At 32.7% G+C, this 20,973-nt stretch overlaps 2 protein-coding genes across 3 annotated transcripts; both read right to left on the bottom strand.

The window, feature by feature from the left end:
* Positions 1–14,426: 14,426 nt before the first annotated feature.
* LOC127138318 (rho GDP-dissociation inhibitor 1) lies at positions 14,427–16,126 on the bottom strand. 2 transcript variants are annotated; one of them, XM_051064737.1, is made up of 6 exons: positions 16,078–16,126; positions 15,621–15,872; positions 15,453–15,522; positions 15,081–15,299; positions 14,879–15,003; positions 14,427–14,666 (listed from the first exon to the last, which is right to left on the bottom strand). In XM_051064737.1, exons 2-6 carry the CDS (start codon positions 15,801–15,803, stop codon positions 14,595–14,597), a joined length of 669 nt encoding a protein of 222 aa, XP_050920694.1. In that variant the 5' UTR covers positions 15,804–15,872; positions 16,078–16,126; the 3' UTR covers positions 14,427–14,594. The 2 variants fall into 2 exon arrangements, with proteins under 2 accessions (XP_050920694.1, XP_050920693.1); XM_051064736.1 differs by lacking the exon at positions 16,078–16,126 and having other exon boundaries at positions 15,621–16,071.
* Positions 16,127–17,531: 1,405 nt separating this feature from the next.
* On the bottom strand, positions 17,532–19,641 carry LOC127138317 (uncharacterized). The gene is made up of 3 exons (XM_051064735.1): positions 19,352–19,641; positions 18,037–18,267; positions 17,532–17,937 (listed from the first exon to the last, which is right to left on the bottom strand). The coding sequence occupies exons 1-3, from the start codon at positions 19,532–19,534 to the stop codon at positions 17,716–17,718; spliced, it is 636 nt and encodes a 211-aa protein (XP_050920692.1). The 5' UTR covers positions 19,535–19,641; the 3' UTR covers positions 17,532–17,715.
* Between the last annotated feature and the right edge of the window lie 1,332 nt (positions 19,642–20,973).

Below are 20,973 nucleotides of genomic sequence, written 5' to 3'. Positions count from 1 at the left end.
ATAGATGAACTTAAGGTTGCATAACTTTCTTTGTTACAAATCTAGTGTTAGTTGGTTTTATAATCATCTTCAATACTTTGCATCAATGATAAGTTATCCCTTAATATGTCATATTTTAAGTCTTCTTGGCCTAAGAAAATAGTCTTAAAAGATATTCATTTTTGTACATATTACTAACCACTAATTATACTTCATTAATTTTGTTTGTCATTAACCTTTGTTATTGTGATTTTGGTATTATTGACTTATATTTGTTTTATATCATTTATATTCACTAACCATTATTATTGTGATATTGTTTCTTTTTCTTGTAATTTACTTTTATGTCATTACCTTGTAATTTACATTAAAGTACTCATCATCATCATCATTGTACAAATTCATCATGCATGTTTATTTACTTGTTATTTATTTTATTATCATCAAACATTAAAAACAACAAAAACATGATAAAATAATAAGACAAAAATATTAATTCCACTCTTAATCAACTTGGACTTAGAGGATTTCATTTTAGGACCCTTGCTTGGAGGCCTTTCCCTTATCTTTGTGATACTTTGTAAATGTTGGATTTTATTTGTAACTTACATTCATGTTGTAAGAATGGCATCATGGCATCACCTTAGGGGGGCATGTTTGTAAGACCATTATCCTTTGTTTAGCTTAGGTCACTTTTGCACACAAAAGGCTTTCTCTTGGGCTACCTTACAATGGGACTTTTTAATTTCTTGTTGGTTACTTTGCATTCATGTTGCATAAGCCAAATTTCATAATCAAAATAAAATAAACCCTTGATTCAACGTCAAGTGGCATTTTCTTAGCCAAATTCAAAAATACTTAATAATTACGATTATTATTGTGCGCCATGAGCCTTAAGTGGTGGAGAATGAGTGAGAATGGAGCATTCCTATCCTTACTCTGATTATTTTGGACGCAAGACGCTTGACTTGTTGTCTAGAATAATCACCTTCGCCCATAGACTTTAGTACAATATAATCACAAACATTCTTTCATAAAACTCTTATTCAAGGTAAAAACAAAATAACTCATCAATGATATAAAACAATAAATAAAAGAAAGTAAGTTGAATAAATTAAAAATTAAAAATAAAAGAAAATGGGCTAAGCTGAGCAAAACAGGGAGTTTGAATAGAAAAAGTCTTTTGGGCCCAACCTAAGTTGGCCCAAAATGGAGCAACCAAAGCCCTAAACAGCTTGGTCAAACATTGACCTTCTAGGGAGATATCTGGGCCATATGATGGGGAGACTTTGACCTGGGCAAGAGAATCAAGAGGTAGGGGTGTGAGGGCGCACCACCATATGATGGTGATCCATACAAGATCCTCTGGTTGACTCATAAGTCAACCAAACGTGTGGCGCTGGCAGGAGGTGCCATGTGGCGCCCATGCATCCATCACCATCACCACATAAAAACCAAAATTTTGAGAGAGAAAATTCATTCTCTCATTCTCGTTCTCTCTCTTCACCAAAGAGCAGAGTTGCTCTGCAACTCTCTCTTCTCACTTCCGTCACCAACTCCGACCTGTCATACCCCAAAATTCACCCAACTCTGATACAACTTTCATCTGATCCATGACCCTACCGCACATGCATGCTTTCATTATTTCATCATCATAATTTCATTGAACATTCATAACCAAAGACATATTGCATGGGCTCAAGGCATGAATTTTAAAAAATAAAAAATAAAAAAATAAAAAATAAAAAAATTAGGTAAATCGATTTACCCTGCGCAGACACCAAAAATAACCCTTTTCTTTGCACAAAGGGTATTTGGTTCCCCCCACTTTCCCACTTGTTTTCCTTATAAATAGATGCATTATTCCCCTTCATTTTTCATGCTTTCTAGCCCCCAAAAATTCTGAAAAAATATCATTCAACCCCTCTTCTCCAAACCTAAATCAAAACCCAAAAAACCTTTCCCTCCCAAAAGTCACCACTACCAACTTTTTTCCCATTTCACATTTTTTTTTTCAAAGTTTCTCACTCTCTAACACTCATAACCCAACCCCTTTACTAAGCTTTCATCCCAAACTCCTTGCTTCATATTCAAGCTCAACACCATTTTTACCAAGCTTTTTTTCATATTTTGTGGGTAATGATTTTAACTTAAACTTTTTATATAAGAATGTTTGTGATTAGTACAATATAAGAATGTTTGTGATTATATTGTACTAAAGTCTATGGGCGGATGTGATTATTCTAGACAACAAGTCAAGCGTCTTGCGTCCAAAATAATCAGAGTAAGGGTAGGAATGCTCCATTCTCACTCATTCTCCACCACTTAAGGCTCATGGCGCATAATAATAATCGTAATTATTAAGTATTTTTGAATTTGGCTAAGAAAATGCCACTTGACGTTGAATCAAGGGTTTATTTTATTTTGATTATGAAATTTGGCTTATGCAACATGAATGCAAAGTAACCAACAAGAAATTAAAAAGTCTCATTGTAAGGTAGCCCAAGAGAAAGCCTTTTGTGTGCAAAAGTGACCTAAGCTAAACAAAGGATAATGGTCTTACAAACATGCCCCCCTAAGGTGATGTCATGATGCCATTCTTACAACATGAATGTAAGTTACAAATAAAATCCAACATTTACAAAATATCACAAAGATAAGGGAAAGGCCTCCAAGCAAGGGTCCTAAAATGAAATCCTCTAAGTCCAAGTTGATTAAGAGTGGAATTAATATTTTTGTCTTATCATTTTATCATGTTTTTGTTGTTTTTAATGTTTGATGATAATAAAATAAATAACAAGTAAATAAACATGCATGATGAATTTGTACAATGATGATGATGATGAGTACTTTAATGTAAATTACAAGGTAATGACATAAAAGTAAATTATAAGAAAAAGAAACAATATCACAATAATAATGGTTAGTGAATATAAATGATATAAAACAAATATAAGTCAATAATACCAAAATCACAATAACAAAGGTTAATGACAAACAAAATTAATGAAGTATAATTAGTGGTTAGTAATATGTACAAAAATGAATATCTTTTAAGACTATTTTCTTAGGCCAAGAAGACTTAAAATATGACATATTAAGGGATAGCTTATCATTGATGCAAAGTATTGAAGATGATTATAAAACCAACTAACAATAGATTTGTAACAAAGAAAGTTATGCAACCTTAAGTCCATCTATTAATATTTTAAAAAAGGTGATTTGTTCTCTTTCTTTTGTTTTTATTCCTCTTTTATTTAACAAGATAATAAGATAGTAAATAAATTAACATAATGTAAATGATATAGTTAGATAATAATAAACATAAACATAAAATACTTGAAATATAGTGAACAATAAAATAAATTGCAAAAAATAAAGTGCAATAATGTAAATGTTAGAAGTTAGTGGTTAGTGAACATAAACATAAAGTAAATGAAATAAAATGAACAATAAAATAAATTACAAAATAAAATAAAATAAAGTGCAATAATATAAATGTTAGGAGTTGGTAATTAGTAATTAGTAACAATAAGCAAATGGAATAGCAAGTTAATCTAAATACATGGTTTCATATATGCATCAAATGACCCAAATAAGGTTAAAATAGAGGCAATCTATCAATACCTCAAAGTATCATGAATGATCTATTGATCAATTATAGATAGGTTTGAAATATTGAAGATTTAATCAATTCTAAACAACCATGGTCATGATCTAATAGACCTCATCAACCAAACAAATACAACAACAAGTCCATAATAAAAGAAAATGATAACACACACAAAGCAATCACAAAAAGGTGAAAAAAGATAGTAAGAGTAAAAAATCTTTAAAAAAAGGTGAGTAAACCAAAGTCAATTATTTTTTTGCAAACTTGAATTTAAATCATCTCAAAAGACCAACCAAGAACAAGCAACCATTTTTAATCAAAAAAAAAAGAAACAAAAAGTTAAAAAGTTTAAGTTAAAATCATTACCCACAAAATATGAAAAAAAGCTTGGTAGAAATGGTGTTGAGCTTGAATATGAAGCAAGGAGTTTGGGATGAAAGCTTAGTAAAGGGGTTGGGTTATGAGTGTTAGAGAGTGAGAAACTTTGAGAAAAAAAATGTGAAATGGGAAAAAAGTTGGTAGTGGTGACTTTTGGGAGGGAAAGGTTTTTTGGGTTTTGTTTTAGGTTTGAAGAAGAGGGGTTGAATGATATTTTTTTCAGAATTTTTGGGGGCTAGAAAGCATGAAAAATGAAGGGGAATATTGCATTTATTTATATGGAAAACAAGTGGGAAAGTGGGGGAACCAAATACCCTTTGTACAAAGAAAAGGCTTATTTTTGGTGTCTGCGCAAGGTAAATCGATTTACCTAATTGGGTAAATCGATTTACCTAATTTTATTTTATTTTTTTTAAATTCATGCCTTGAGCCCATGCAATATGTCTTTGGTTATGAATGTTCAATGAAATTATGATGATGAAATAATGAAAGCATGCATGTGCGGTAGGGTCATGGATCAGATGAAAGTTGTATCGGAGTTGGGTGAATTTTGGGATATGACAGGTTGGAGTTGGCGACGGAAGTGAGAAGAGAGAGTTGCAGAGCAACTCTGCTCTTTGGTGAAGAGAGAGAACGAGAATGAGAGAATGAATTTTTTCTCTCAAAATTTTGGTTTTTATGTGGTGATGGTGATGGATGCATGGGCGCCACAGGGCACCTCCTGCCAGCGCCACGCGTTTGGTTGACTTCTGAGTCAACCAGGGGATCCTGTATGTATCCCCCACCATATGATGGTGCGCCCTCACACCCCTACCTCTTGATTCTCTTGACCAGGTCAAAGTCTCCCCATCATATGGCCCAGATATCTCCCTAGAAGGTCAATGTTTGACCAAGCTGTTTAGGGCTTTAGTTGCTCCATTTTGGGCCAACTTAGGTTGGGCCCAAAAGACTTTTTCTATTCAAACTCCTTATTTTGTTCAGCTTAGCCCATTTTCTTTTATTTTTAATTTTTAATTTATTCAACTTACTTTCTTTTGTTTATGCACATATAAAATATATACATTAAGATTTTACGGCTATCAAACAAAAAGACAATATTTTATTTTATTTACTTTCTTTCAAAATTATATAATTATATATTATTATTATTATTAATACTTAATAGTAAATATGCAATGATGTTGTTATTATTATTATTAATATTTAATGGTAAATATGTAATTATTTGGTTATATTCATTATTTTTTTAATTACTTATTATTTAATTAAAATAATCTACTAAATATTTAATTAATTAATTATATTATTATTAATGTCATTTATAATTTAGATGACTGTTTATTTTTGTGGAGTGTATGTGCATGATTACTCTTTATTTATTTGTTCATACCGAGCCTTGAGTGCACATGGATGACATGTTATAATTGTGGCAAAATTATGTCGCTTTCACCGATTTAAAATCATTCGAGCCAATTTCAAAAAATAAATCACATACTTCTCGATTCAAAGTCGAGCCCATTTTCAAAACACCTTTGTAAGTCGATTACTTGTAAAAGTATCGCCATCAACCTCAGATGACTTACTCTTGGACCTTCTTACAATGAGACCTATTCGGTTTTTATTAATCGATTAGATGAACTATTCACTAAATAAATTCAATTCATTCGCAAAAAATACAAATTTAAAACCTCGATCCAACATCGAGTATTCTTTATTAAGAATTAAAAACACCTAACCATAATCAAATACTATTTCACTTAAGAATAAAAGAGGTAATGGTTTTAAGTTTTCAACTCCTCTCCTCAATTATTTGAACACGAACTCTTGTACTCGATTAATCGAATAATCGTCATCTCTAATCTACCTAATCACAAACAAATCAAATTCTTTTATAATAAGAAATAAACAGGGAGATAACTTTGAGTCTTCAATTTTTTCTCCTCGACTATTTGAGTACAAGTTCTTTTACTTGTTTAGTCAAATAATTGTCGTTCCTCTACAAATCTCCAAACCCCGATTAAATCAAAACATTTTCACAGTAAGTTAAATGAAAAAGGAGTTGACTTTGAGTTTTCAACTTCACTCCTCAATTGGTCGAATACGAGTTCTCTTACTCGGTCAGTCGAACAATTGTCATTTTTCCGCAAACATACAACTTAATCAAGTCACTTTCATAACAAATTATACGAAAAAGAAGATGGTTTTGAGCTTTCAACTCCTCTTCTCAAATGCTTGGATATGAGTTGTCTTACTCAGCCATTCAAGTATTTGTCGTTCATTATAAAATACGTCAACCATATACAACCTCATCTTCATAAATATTCAGATGAAACAGAAAACTGGATACGAGTTGTCTTACTCGATTATCCGAGTATTCGTCATCCTCCAAAAACACCTTAACTATTATCAAATCTTTCATATGATTAAAGATGAAGAAGAAAGTGGTCTAGAGTCTTCTACTTCCTTTCCCGACTGTTAAGATACGAGTTGTCTTACTCGACTATCCGAGTGATCGTCATCTAACCAAAAACATCTCAACCAATCAAAACATCCAACATATTAATCCAACTTGTCACCTCCATGCGACCTAAACGCTTTTCAAAAATAACACCATTTAATCCTTTCTAACGGGCATAACAAACCAATGCTTAAGTCTCCGCCGAGAGTAGACAAGCCAACGTTTAGCCTTTAGGATGCGATCTAAACAGTTGTTCATTAAAAAACACCAACCAACCGTAGTTTCCCAAACTACGAATGCTCTGATTTCCTTATTTAAGGATACGTAGGCAGGAGATTAATGTATCTTCGCGAGCACACTAATAAAAAACCTCCCCTTTCCCCTTTGTTCTTATCCATTTCTATTTTTAATAATTTTATAACCCAAAGAAAACAAACAAACATAAGTTAACACTCAAATCACAAAATTAAACTAAAAGGTTCCCGTTGAGTACAACGGACGTGAGGGGTGCTAATATCTTCCTCTCGCGTAATCCACTCCAGAACCCGAATATGGTTACGACGACCATTATTCCATTATCCAAAAGGTTTTATCGATATTTTCCTATCCCTTTATTGGGATAAATAAAGTTCGGTGGCGACTCTATTCGAACATAAATTTTTCCGCGACCATTGCGAGGAATCGTATTTTTCGAGATGCGACAAAACCGTGTTCAAATTTTTTTTTATTGCTCATTTTATTATTATAAGAATACAAAATACAATTAGAGAAATGAGCTCTGTAATAAAATAAAAATTAAAATAAAAAATTAATGTCTTTTATTGAAGTAATAAGAATTACACATAAATGGAAAAATCAACCATCTTAAAAACTAATACGTTCTTAGTCTTAGGGGACAACATTTCTATACATGATTGACACGCCGCATAGAAGTAGTAATTAAAAAAGTTGTCGAACAACATAAACCAAGTATTAGATTATTGAATTCTACTTTATCGTTATGTAGTTAAAACAGTCGAAATTGAATTGACTTTTAAGAAATAAATTTTAATGAGTAAAAACTATAACTTAAAAGCAAGGCCTAGTGTGCACGATTCTTGCCTAAACATACTGAGATGAACCTCTGATTCTATTATGAGAAATGAATCAATATTTATAAAAAAATAGAGAAAATTGGACAACACCTACTTTCGTCAGCGTGTTGTCCTATCTCAAACAAATCATCTATCCACTTTCAACAACCAAGATTATTTGTTGAGATTCATTTCGCACATCCAAAAATGAAGCTTTCTCAACTGAGTCTGAGACACTTTCATCGTCTCGTACTTAGTTGTTTAGAATTCCACTTTCATCTACCGAAACACACCCTTTAAACGTATGATCGGTACATAAAATATCTTTACTTTCATAATAGACATTTGCGTTAAAAGCTCAGAGTTCTAAAATAATTGTTGAATTTGATTCTCGTAATAAAATGGTAGAGGGGTCACTTTAGGTCCGTCATGAGACAATCCTTCTGACCCTTAGTCCCTAGAGAACCACTCACACATGATTAACGATAAAATGATTACAATAATTGTATACATGATAATAGAAAATAATAACAACGATAATCGAATAAGAACTTGAATTAAAAGAAAGGAATGCTTAAATAAGAAAAAAAACTCCAATTGAGTGCTTTAGTACAACCTTGACAGAAGAAAAGTTGCAAAGAAAATAAATATGTAAAGTAAACTAAAATTTATGGCATGTCATCCTTTTGTTCTCCCCATTTCCAAGTATATATAGGTTAATCCATCTTTACAAGTCTTCAATTTTGTGCCCTCTTAGTGCTAGAGACATTTTAATACAAAAAACAAGATGGAGTCCAAATAGATGAGAGAGTGAGATGAAACAAAAGAAATGAGAAATTCATAATTGTTAGGGTTGCTACGTCCCGTAGCATGCATTACGGTCAACCATAGTAGACCTCTAGTTCTTTCTATGGAGGAACCTCTGGGGGCTACTACAACCCGTAGAGTGCTACAGACACATGTAATAGGCCTTTTGTTTCGTATGGTGACAAATTTCCTTCTATGATCTTTTTTGATTTTTTCTCCTCTCAACTTCCCCTTTTTGGGGGGGACATTCTTTCTAGCTTGAAAACAAAAGAAGAAGAAACTACCACACATAAAATATGATAAAAAAGGATTTAAAAGGATAAAATGAAATGAAAAACAACTAACAAAATGGTGTAAAAACCACTTGTCGATCTCCCTCAAACATAAATCGTTGTTTGTCCTTAAGCAACTTAATTTTCATAGACAAAATTCCGACAAAGCAAATCAATAGATAAAAGCACATGAAAACAAAACCATGAGCACTCATTCATGAATATTTGTTCAAATCGGCTAAGGATTAATTATCCATGTACTAGCTTGATACCAAAGGCATTGAAATAAGACAAACTATAAAAATACAGACTAAAGTCTCCCTCCTTAGATATTAATTCAGCTAAGGTTTTGTACGTAAGTCTCTTCATCCGATTTTATTTAATTCCTTTCATTCAGAACAATCAAATTAAGGCAATAGAATAATGATAATCATCACATACATATGAGGTTAACTAGGGATTTATTATTACTTTTGAATTATTCATAACACATAAGCGAGCTATTGTTTTGGAAGGGAAACCTTTTGAGGGTGAGCTCGACTTACTCCGAGTAGTTTCTTTTTATTCATACAAATAATTTCGTGCATTTTTTTGTTGGCCTTGGGAATCAACCATTGTTGGATTAAATAATCGGATGAGGTTTACCCAATTTAGTAGGTGCAGTTGCCTTTTACTACCATTTTTCAATTTTCAAATTTTTTTATCAATTTTATTTTTCCTTAATCAACCAAATATAATATGCGAATCAAAAGTATGTTGAACTGTTTGAAACAAACTAATCGAAAAATACTTCTCGAAAATTTCGAGACTAGCACAAAACGAGTTAAATTGATATCCTATTCGGGAGACTTCAGGTGTTCAGACAATACCTATTTTATCAAAAATTCTCGGGGTCCTTAAATTTAACCTCTCATCCCTCACACTCAATATACTTTCTCATAGGAATCACGATCAAAAAGCTTTTTTTTCAGAAAAAAATTTCAAACGGTTTAATTTTTAGGGAGAATTTAACAGCGATACGTAATTAAACTAAAACAAATAAAGCAAAAAAAAAAAAGCAAAGTAAAATAAAATGCTATAAAGGAAATCCCCTTTTAGGAAGACATAAAAGGGTTGTTGCTTGGAAAATATATGACATCAAGGGGGCGTACTCATTGCTTGCATGCATAGAATACTAATGGAAGATAATTCTAATAATAGTATATAGATCCAAATAAGATTGATTCCCATCATGAAGGAAGTTGTGAATAAAGAGATCATTAAATTGGTAGATGTTAGAATCATGGAAAAATAGTCTTTTTCGTCCCATATGTTTAGCGTTGGGTTCATTTTGGTCCCTTAATTTTTAAAAGGCTCAGTTTTTATCCCTCAACTGTATTAAATGTGCCACGTCTATCATTTGCAGATAAAATACAGTAACGATATTAAATGTGAAAGTGTTAACATTCACGTCAACTCCATGTAAGATGTCTTCTTCATGTGAATTAGGGTTCCATGCATAATTCTCATTTGTGCCTACTTTCTTCACTGGTGGACGCCATTTGTGCCTACCTACTGCTCATAAGTTGGCTTCATCTTCTTCACTAGCCATCTTCTTCACAAGTTGCCTTCATCTTATTTCTGTAATCTATGAATAATGGCTCATAAAAGTTCTGCTCTGTCGCAAAAGGGGTCTGCGTACAGTGGAGAAGTGCGCTAGAGTTTCGAATCTGGGTTTAATTCTGCTTCTTAGAAAACTCAATGGAGACCTAACTGTTGGTATGGTGATTTTGCTGTACTCATAAGGGCAAAAAAAGTCAAAAAATTTGGGAAGCAATTTTGGAGATTTCCATATTATAAGGTATGATATATCTTATTAAGTTTGCAATTTCGATTTTACATAGTGGGGAATGTTGTATGTAACCTATGCAGGGGAACACAGGTAATGGATGTGATTATTTTGATTGATTTTGTGCTGATGTGAAAGATGACAGGGACGTGTTTATCAAGAATAAAAAAGAGGTTAGAAATCTTAGCAAAAGAGAACAAAGATCAACATCAGAAATTGCTTAAATCTGAAGGATCGATTGAAGAAGTTGATGGGGCTCTCAATAACACAATGAAGTGGAAGACGTTTTGGATAAATTCATTTTTTGTTGCTTTAAGTGTATTAATCTATAATTTGTTAATGTGATTGTCCACTGAAATGGAATTGAATTGTTCTATGGGATGAATGAATTATATTTCTACAATATTGTTTTATGAGATCAATGAAATGGAATTGTGCAATGTTGTTTATCACCGGGTATAGTTACTGGTTTAATTTGTCTACCAACCTGGTATAACCTAACTGGTATAATTTGTAACTGAATTGATATAATTTGTAACTTAACTGATATAACTTAACTGTTATAATCTGTATATTTGGCCACAACAGTAAGGTTTGCAAAATATGTCTTTCATTATGCATGTTCTGATCTCTTCTATCATTGTCACTATAGGTTTAGCTATTGCTTCAATAATAACACTATTGAAGGCCTTCGACATTTTGTTTAACATGCTATCACACTTAGAGGTTGTCTTGAATTGAGATTTGCTCCAAAACCTATGAGGTGTTTTCATCATGTACGTGAATGCTTCCTCATTAACATCTCTCATTTCTCTCATTTCCTTTTCCCAAGATTGTGAATATGTTGACTTAACAACTTTCCATATAATCTATTTCAACTTCTTTATCAACCATTATGAATCATCATGCATTATTTTTGTTGGTTTCTTTTGCTTCTAGTTTATGTCTTGACAATGTTACTACTTGTATAATGTTAAACAATGGATATGCAATGTGTATTGCCTTTGATAACAATATTGTACTGTTGTGTTTCTATTTATGTTGTGTTAAATTCTATTTGTGTATCTTCATGTATGTTGTTATGTGAGTGCGCGTTCTTATCTTTGCAAACGCCTATGTATGTTATATTGTATATGTGATATATTGTATCTATGTAATACTGCTAATGGCTTGCTTTGTCTCTTTTTGATGTTGTAAAAGGGGAAGAAGCATATGCATCTATGAAGCTATGATGCATACATTCAGCGGGAGCATTCATGAAGACACGAAACACATTGTTTCAAGTTTTACCATCATCAAAAAGGGGGAGTATGTGACTGCAACTTTTTATTACATGTGTTTTGTATGATGTCAAAACTAGCATTTATATATATTGGATGGTATCCTATGAGTCTAACTGAGCATCGTAGCATTATGAAGCATAACAACATGTTAAAAAATGTTAAGAAAATGTTCATGTGAAAAACAGTCTATGTGTCGACACATACGTGTTATAGGTCGACACATAAAAAAAATTGTTTTATATAGGTCGACACATATGAGCTTCAGGTCGGCAAGTGTAACTCATTTTAAAGCTCGTAGCTATTGTTTGATCTTCCGCCTCTACAGGATGCCACATGCATCGTATGTGCCGACATATGACTTGCATAGGTCGACACATACATTTAAAATCTTGAAAATTTGCATTGTTTTCTATTCCTTTTGTTTCATATTTGCATGCATATAAATACTTCATACATGCATCATTTCTGATAAGGGTTCTAGAGTAAACCTACACGAAACTGGAATATCAAAGAGTTCTCATCATCTTCAACCTCATTTTATGCATACACACAAACAAACTACACATAATCATTATTTGTTTGGGTTCCATCTAGAACTAGGATTGATAACGTCCAATTTAGATTGATTGAATTGTAAATTGGGTTGAGATCTTTGAGGGTTTTAAATAAGAAAAACAAGATGGGGTTTTCCTTCAAGATCAATTTGGGATTTGAAGGTTTTGGACAAGATTACGTAATTTGGATCCGGTCGAGTGAAGGATTTGAAGAACAAAAGATTCTTACAAAGGAGTAGCGTGGGACGGTGGATCATATTGGTAAATCTTAGGTTACAACAATTTGTAATTTGGATTTGATTTAGTGAAGACTTTGAAGAACGAGAGGTTCTTGCAAAGGAGTAATATGGGACGGTGGATCAAACTGGCATTGTTGGGTTACTTGATCAAGTTTTGATCAAGGGAAGAGAAAGTGTCAGAATCAACATCAAACTTAGGATATGTAGAGTTGGATTGCTACATTTCTCTTGTATACATACTTTTGCAAAGTAAGGTTAATTTCATTATCTTAATTTGAGTTTGAATTGAGGGCAGACGTACCATAGAGAGGTCAATTGAGGAACTGACAAAATAAATCCTTGTGTACTCTCTCTATCTCTTTTACATTTAAATTACAAATTGTTCAATTCATCGATTGCGCGATTAATACTTTGGATAAAAAAATTGATAACCTTTTGAAAACGGTTTTGTTTAGTTGATCACAATCCTTTAGATTGTGATTGGATTTGAAGATCAGCAAAACCATACAAATTTTCAAAAAAATCGATTGCACATAAGGTGTTCGATAATTTGTCTCAATAGTATTTTTGTGTGATTTATCATTGTGAATAGTATCCTCTTCTAGCATTGCATTCAATTGATTGTGGTTGGTAGTTTGTTGATCTAATTTGTGTTCATTATGATACCTTAATTGCAATTACGCATATCCGAGCTTTTCGATAGAGGTTTGGTTAGACAATTTGATCCGGGTTACTTCCGCTCGCCATAAACTTTTGGAAATTGTTTTTTGTTAAAGTTTTTAACTTGCGATCTATTCACCCCCCTAGATCTAAACATATTGTCTAACAAGAGCAATCTAGAATAAGGTAGACATATCAACCTGTGGAAAACAAAAGGAAGGCAATTGATCATCTAACACACCCCTAAATGTCTAGCCACTCAAGTAGGTCTCATCCCTCTCACAGTCAACCAGAGAAATGAAGAAACCAGAAGCATGTGCCTTAATTCACTTCCATGCCAAGCCAAATATCATAGACATCCAATGATTAACCTTCAAGCTTTCCTTGAAAAACTAATAACTTTGCTCAAAAAATTTCAAATAGTCCCGACCACATAGCCCCTAGTCTCCCTATCCAGTGAAAAACTCTATACCAAATGGCAGAAGCTACCTCACACAAAACTAAGAGATAATCCCTTGTCTTCATATAAGACAGAAAGAACACCGGGATCGAATTCAAAGTTGAGTTCAACAAAATCACCCTACCACTAAGCTAACAAATTTATTCCTCCATGAAGCTAGCCACTTAAAACGAAGGGACCTCACCTTACGGTGTAAAAATTTCTCAGCCAAGTCCATGAAAGGCTTACCTACATTCACGCCGAACAAACAGCTCTTGAAAAAGTTCACTTTGAGACCCGAGACAAGTTTAAAACTTCTGAGAACTGCCCTGATAGTCAAAAGGTTCTCAAGAGACGACACTCTCACCAACACTGTGTCATCGGCGTACTGGAAATGAGACACCTCACGTCCGTCCGCACCTACCGACTTTGACCACGTAAGCTTTCACATAAAATGCACTCAACAACGACACATTCCTACAACTAGTCAGTATGCTGACTTATTGACAAAAATTATGTCTCCTTTCTTATTTCTTAACTCTGAGAACAAACTCATAATGGTTGATAAAGGATATTTGTCACAGACATACCCTATCAGAATTAACGGGGATATATTATAGTGACTACAATCTCATTGCAGTCTCAACATTAATTAAATGTGTAACTGTTTTGTTAAACAAAACATATGAGTTAGTCTTTAGCTTGTAGAAGACTCTATGTTAAGTCAGCATAGTTGAAAAATTTTAAGAAGAAAAGAAAAACTTCAAACATAAAACAAACTAAGAAGAAAAATTCTACTTATTACTACTAGGATAATCACAATGAGCAAGACTGAGAAGTAACTTAGAGCACAGAGACAAATTCAATTTTATTGACAGTTATGTGCCAAACGAATATCACTTTGATTTCTTCCTAAACTCTGTGATCATTGTTAAGATTTCTGATCTCATACATAATTAGAAATAAATAAATAAACAACTGAAAAGCAACTTAAAAAAATCCATCCAGAAACTAAAGCCAATCCTTCCTAATATCAAAAGTGTAGTTGATATCCAAGTAAGACTTTTTGTCATCGTCCACAAACTGAAAATTCATCCACAACCAAAAATGAAAGTCAACAAATGCACTATATAATCCAATCCCACACCAATAAATAATTAAAAGTATTTTGACAAACTATAGTTAATGTCACTTCGAATTTTAAAAGTGACAAAAAAAAATCTGAAAATTCAAGAAAACTAAATGAAACTTATTAATGAAGTGACATAATAGTCATAGACGTATGAAAATAATACCTTAGTTTTAGCAGAGTATGTCCCTCTGGCAAATAACCCAGATGGTGTTGTTTCTTCTGGCATTTCATGCGTGTAAGGTTCTGCTTGAGGGCTGAATGTCCCTATCATCTCTTTAGTGCTGTCAACTGTGACAAAATTATTCTCTAAGATTACTACAATTAAGTTAATTTAATCAATCATCCAAAATGTACTACTTACTTACCCTTGAGGCCAGTTTTCCAAACAGTGTTGGTGTATTTAAGACCAGAAACTATATTATGGTTTACTTGGAATGTGAACATCAACCTATAACGACAACCTTCTTTCAATGTAAACCATAAACCGTTTGGATTTCCTGTCTCTGGTACAGGTAGAATCATATCTTCTCTACCTTCCGATTTTATCGCCAGACTCAGAAACTTCACGTCTGGCTCCAGAGTTTCTTTTATAGTAATTCATAACAAAAAAAATACATGAAAAGTTAGCTAAAATTCTGTAGCCAAAAAATCAAACACTAACATAGAGATAGACATCAGACACCAGTCACGCCTTTGTTCAGATGTATCCGGTGGTTAGAGAGGATAACTAATTATACCTCCAACAACAGAATTCATGTCAATACTTCCAAGAAGTTGTTCCTTCCATTTCCTCAAGCTCTCATCATCCTAAGGACTCAACAAAGAAAACAATTAACAAATGTATAAATGACAAACATGTGATGGATCAAAAAAGAATGTTGAAAAGAAGAAAAAAAAAGGTGAACCTTATCCTTTTCAAGTTGTTCTTTCAAAGTGAACTGAGGACCTAAATCAATCTTCCTCTCTACGTCGTCGTCGTCCTCTTCGGTGGCAGCAATAGAACTTTCACTCATGTGTCTACTAATGTCTTTCCTTGGCTCATTGCCACTTTCTTCATGATCACTGGATATGTCACGATCAGAATCCATGTTTTTGCAATTGGAGTTTGAAGATCACTCCAATAGTCAAAGACATCAAAGGTGGCAAACCACCACCTCCTAGTTAGAAACAAAGAAACAAGCCCTAAGAAAAGGTACAAATTAAAGGGTTGTGTTGGGATTATGACTAGAGATGTATGGAAGGGTAACAGAAGAAGATTGAAATATGGAAAAGAAAATGTTAGCATGAAGAAGAGAGAGAAAGAAATGGTCGTGTGGTGATCCGTAATACACAAATATTGAACGAAAAATATGGAGATGTCACCTGGTCATCGTGAAGGTCACTCTTGTAACACATCTTGCTCAAATAAAAAATATTAATTCTAAAATTATTATTCTATTTTATGTCCAATATATTTGATAAATCAGATTAATAAAACAAAACAAAAATTATTTATTTATAAAAATGATTAGGAATATCCACCACGTCTAAAAATAGTCATAAAAATGAGACGGTCCATAATCTTAAAGAAACATGTTCGGTCCACTTATGTCTCCACGGAGGTGGAGTTGGCAAATAAATTAGAGAGGTGGACAAAAAAACGTTGTTTCGATCCTTTAAAAAAGTGAAAAATAATAATTTAGAGAAAAAAACAATTTAAAACTTAAAAATCTAATAAATGGTTGTATACATGTTGAATATTTGTCATTCATATTTTATCTTGAAATGTAATTAAGAGAACGAATTTATTTAGATATTTAATAATTCTAAAAAATATACTTTAGATATAAGAATCTATGATTACTATTTACTTCTGTAGGAGATTGATTACAATCTTACATTCTGGCATTTTGCTGAATAATTATTAAAAAATGAGTGAATTGCCAGCTAATGAAAAGGAAATAAAAAGTTGAATACTAATTATTTTTGGAAGGATTTAGTTTATTAGTAATCATTCTATTAATTAGTGGACAAGTAGCTCGATTATATTATCAGGTCCATCACTTTGTTTGGAAATATAACGAGGATAGAGGAAAGCACGTAGCTATTATATAATCGTCCTACAGATAGATGATCATGATCACTTTCAATTTGACATCAAATACCAATCCAACAGTTCGTTATTTTTTAATTATTATTATTATTTTACTGTTTCTTGTAGAACAAGTAACAAAAAGAGATAAAAAAAAAAGAGATAAAAAAAAAGCTTAAGAAAATCACCAAACAGTTTAAATTAATGATAGACTTGATTCATGATAACATCAAAACAATAAACAAAATCAGTTAATTGGTTCATCTTCAAATGCATTCTCATGCCTCAAAACAAGCAAATTCCAGCTTTCATGCCAGCTCAATTTATCTGCAAGTTAACTGTTAATCATGTGACACATCTCCATGAACAAATAATTCAATCACAGACTACTACATATAGGGTTTTTATTCCATATAATTAACTAATTAAGAACCAAAGAGAAGAAAATACCTTCTAGGTTTAGAAAGAAAGGAAGCGCCATGCATCATTCTTGGTTAATTCTGATGATGTTTGTAGGCCCCTATAGAGAATTCGGGCGGAAGAGTAATCTGTTTTCTTATTTGATCTGGAGCTTTTATGTTATCTTTCACTAAAATTTTCTAAATAAACAGGAAATGAATCAAGACACTCAATAATGAGTATAAAAGTAACCACTGATTAACCCAATAACTCCGAACTCAGTTTTTAAGAGAAACACAATTTCCTTACGAATTGCAAGCTTGAAAAGAATATTTTGCACATTAACTAAATTCTCGGGATAACCAAAATTAATTATTCAGATGCCAAGCAAAGACAAAACCTTTTGTGTTATAACAATAATCGCCACACTAACAACATACAGCACGGAACAATGAAGGGGTGATAGAAATATCGTTCTGGTCTAAAAGGGATGATACCTAACCTGTGACAAACAAGTAATCCACTAAATACTAATCACTACCCCATTTTCTTATGACATTCTCTTTAGCAGAAGCACTTTTGTAACCTTCCTTCTTCAAAGAGCCGTCAAAATCAGGCTGATCACGGTTAGAACTATTTGTCAAAACGCCTGATGCTGTGAGACCGAATCCATTTCTCACTCCACGAAGCCCATACAGCAATGGATTGATGATGCTGGCAAGGATCAAATCACCTTTTGAAACTAGAAGATACTGCAAAAGAAGGGAGATAAGGTAAAATAGTTTTAATATTAATTTCAAACTTATGACTATCGTCAAAAGAATTGAAAGTAGTATGAGGGAATTTCTTACTATAAGAACGATGCCGAGTATAGTAAGACTTGCTTGTTTTGCTTCGTGCCAAAAATTATCATCATTAGACCAGCCAAACCATCTACCCCACCCAAACCAACCTCCTCCACCACCACTGGTGCCACCTCCTCCTCCGCCAACCTCTTCTCGTCTTTTGATTTCTTTGTCCCACTTGTCAAATTCAACTTTCTTCCCACTTAGTGCACCTTCTAATGCCTTTCTAGCTTGATCCTGCAATCCAAAATCAATTATAGTTTCATTTCCTTCACACCTAATCGTGATGGAAAAACTAGATCAGTATAAACTGATGGTGAGAATTATTTTGTCTCTTTCTCAAACTAAAGTGCATAATGCAATTTTGCTAGTTATCATTAAAACTAAAGATGTGCGACATGAACATGCCAACAGAATAATTTAAGGTAAATAACAAACCAGACAAGTTCAGTTAAGAAAGGCATCTTCGAAAGAATGTGATCTAATTTTTTTTCCGGTAGAAACCAGATCCCTCAAGTCGGGAAGGACCACAATCGGCGGCAAAGGGCTGGGTTCGAACCCATGACCTCTGGTTAAGCTAAGGGCTGGGTTCAAACCCCAGGACCTCTGGTTAAGCCGGAAGAGATCCTTTACCATCTCATCCAAGTGCTCTTGGGTGAGTGTGACCTAATTTAGATACACATAAATCACAAATTCAACATGTTACAAAGTCCTATTTATGTGACGAGAAGGATTAATCATAGCCACTTCCGGTGGCGACCTGCAGAAAAACTTTCCTGCATGTTTCCATACTGTTCTACTGCTTCGTGTCTCTTTTCCCATAGCCTCTTATTCACTCTTCTTTTCCATCTCTAGTCTCCACTGAATACAACCGCCACCTACTCCTGTCATAATTCACATTCACGGCTGCCGGAGAATTTTCTGGCAAAACCCCCCGATATGTCATTCTAAAGTGTACAATCATTGTAGCACCGACATCTCTCCAAAAAATGTGTCTCTGTCGGTGTCGAAAACTGATACTAGTAATTACTTTTAATTAATTATTTTTTAAAATTATTACGGGTGTCATGTTTCAGTGTCAATGAGTTTCATAGTGTACAATTGATGAAATGCTAGAAATTACAATACTCAAACGCAAATAGAAAAATAACTCAAAATCATCATCCCTAAAACGTGTGGCTATTGGCTAAGGATAAGGCAAATAATAATTCATGAATAATAGAAACAGATTAAAACAGTGAAGTAGTTCAAATTTGGACTATTAAATCGAAATTATAAGCAAAAGAATGAATTACAATTGAAAAGAAATACTAGTTAATACCTCTTTTTTGTTCTTGTCTGAGAAGAGGCAAGTGAATCTGGCGTTGGCGTTGAAATTGTGGTGCAAAAGACTCCATTTTTGGTCAACAGAGTCAAACTGTTTGGTGAATTGGGAACGGTGTGACGTGCTCAGGATTGACGACGGGGCTCCTCCTCCGATTCTTAGGTTTACAATTCCAGCCATGCTTTGCTTTCCTTCACGTTCTTCTTCTCTACACCATAACCCCTAATTCATGTCATTTCAATGCTTTTATTTTAATGTCTTTATTCTTACAAATTTTCAAAATTTTCTTACTACTTTTAATATCTATTGTTAAATTCAATATTTAATAAGACAATACTAATATAACAATTTTATTTCATACTTATTTCATTTTATTTTGTTTATTAACTAGTTAAAATTTGTATAGGATTAAAAATTAACACAGCAGTGATATTTCAAAAAAAATAAATCAATATAATATGATATAAACAAAATAAAAAATTAACTTGACATTAATTATTTTTAAAAAAACTATTTACAACAAAATCATTTTAAATAATAACTAATTTATTAGATTATAATACATAAGACTAAAATTATTAATAAAATTTTAAAAACAGTAATTAATATTAACTTTTTAAAGAAGACTTTTTTATTACAATGGCATCTAAGTTATTTAGGTGTGATATATTTCATTTTTTTTATTTAGATGATCTAATATATATAATAATATTACTTATTTATTTACTTTTTTTAAAATAAATTTAAAATTGGTTATATAATAATGTCAATACATTTTTTTGAAAGTTTTTTTAAAATTTTTAATATATTTATTTATTTATTTATTAAATCTAAATTTAAAATTAATTAGTTTGTCTTTCGAGTGCTCGTCATCTCTAAGGAACCTCGACTCGATTCTCATCAAACCTCTTTTTTATAATAAAATCGAATGAAAAAGGATCTATTGGACGTATATCCCTGTGATTCTTGAGCATTTTGATACAAGTTGTATAGTTTGTCTTTCAGATACTCGTCACTCACCTAAAAATCACGACAACCAATCAAACCTATTGTTTTTGCCTCAGTGCAATCAAAAATCAAACTTTTTCATAAATGAAAGATGTTTCGCCCATTCCGAGACGATGCAAACAACGCTTCGTTCCGACCATGTACGAGTAGACAATAATATTTTCCCCTCGAATGAGATGAGAACATAAATTTGTGAAAATTCGGATTATGTTGTCCATTCTAATGCGACATAAATGTTCACTTATCCATGTTTGGGTAGCAAACAATATTTTTCACTCGAACGGGACTAAACATTTTTCACTTAAATCGATCAACCAACAAACATTTGCTACCCATAACTACGTAGCTTTAAATTCCTCATCGCACCAGAGGATACGTCGGAGCAAGATTCAGCATTTTGTCAAGCACCCTAATAAAAAAATCTAATTTTGCCATTTATAAACACATCATAATAATTAGAAGAAAATAAATACCGTCATGCTAACACTTTTCGCAAAACAAACTAAACGATTTATGTTTAATACAACAGATATGAGGGGTGCTAATACTTTCACCTCGTCTAACCGCCCCTCGAACCTGAATTTGGTTGCGACGATCATCTTTTTGTTCTT

This window comes from Lathyrus oleraceus, chromosome 4 (genome assembly GCF_024323335.1).
Source record: "Lathyrus oleraceus cultivar Zhongwan6 chromosome 4, CAAS_Psat_ZW6_1.0, whole genome shotgun sequence".
Lineage (NCBI taxonomy): Eukaryota > Viridiplantae > Streptophyta > Magnoliopsida > Fabales > Fabaceae > Lathyrus > Lathyrus oleraceus.
This window is presented reverse-complemented; position numbering and strand designations above follow the sequence as displayed.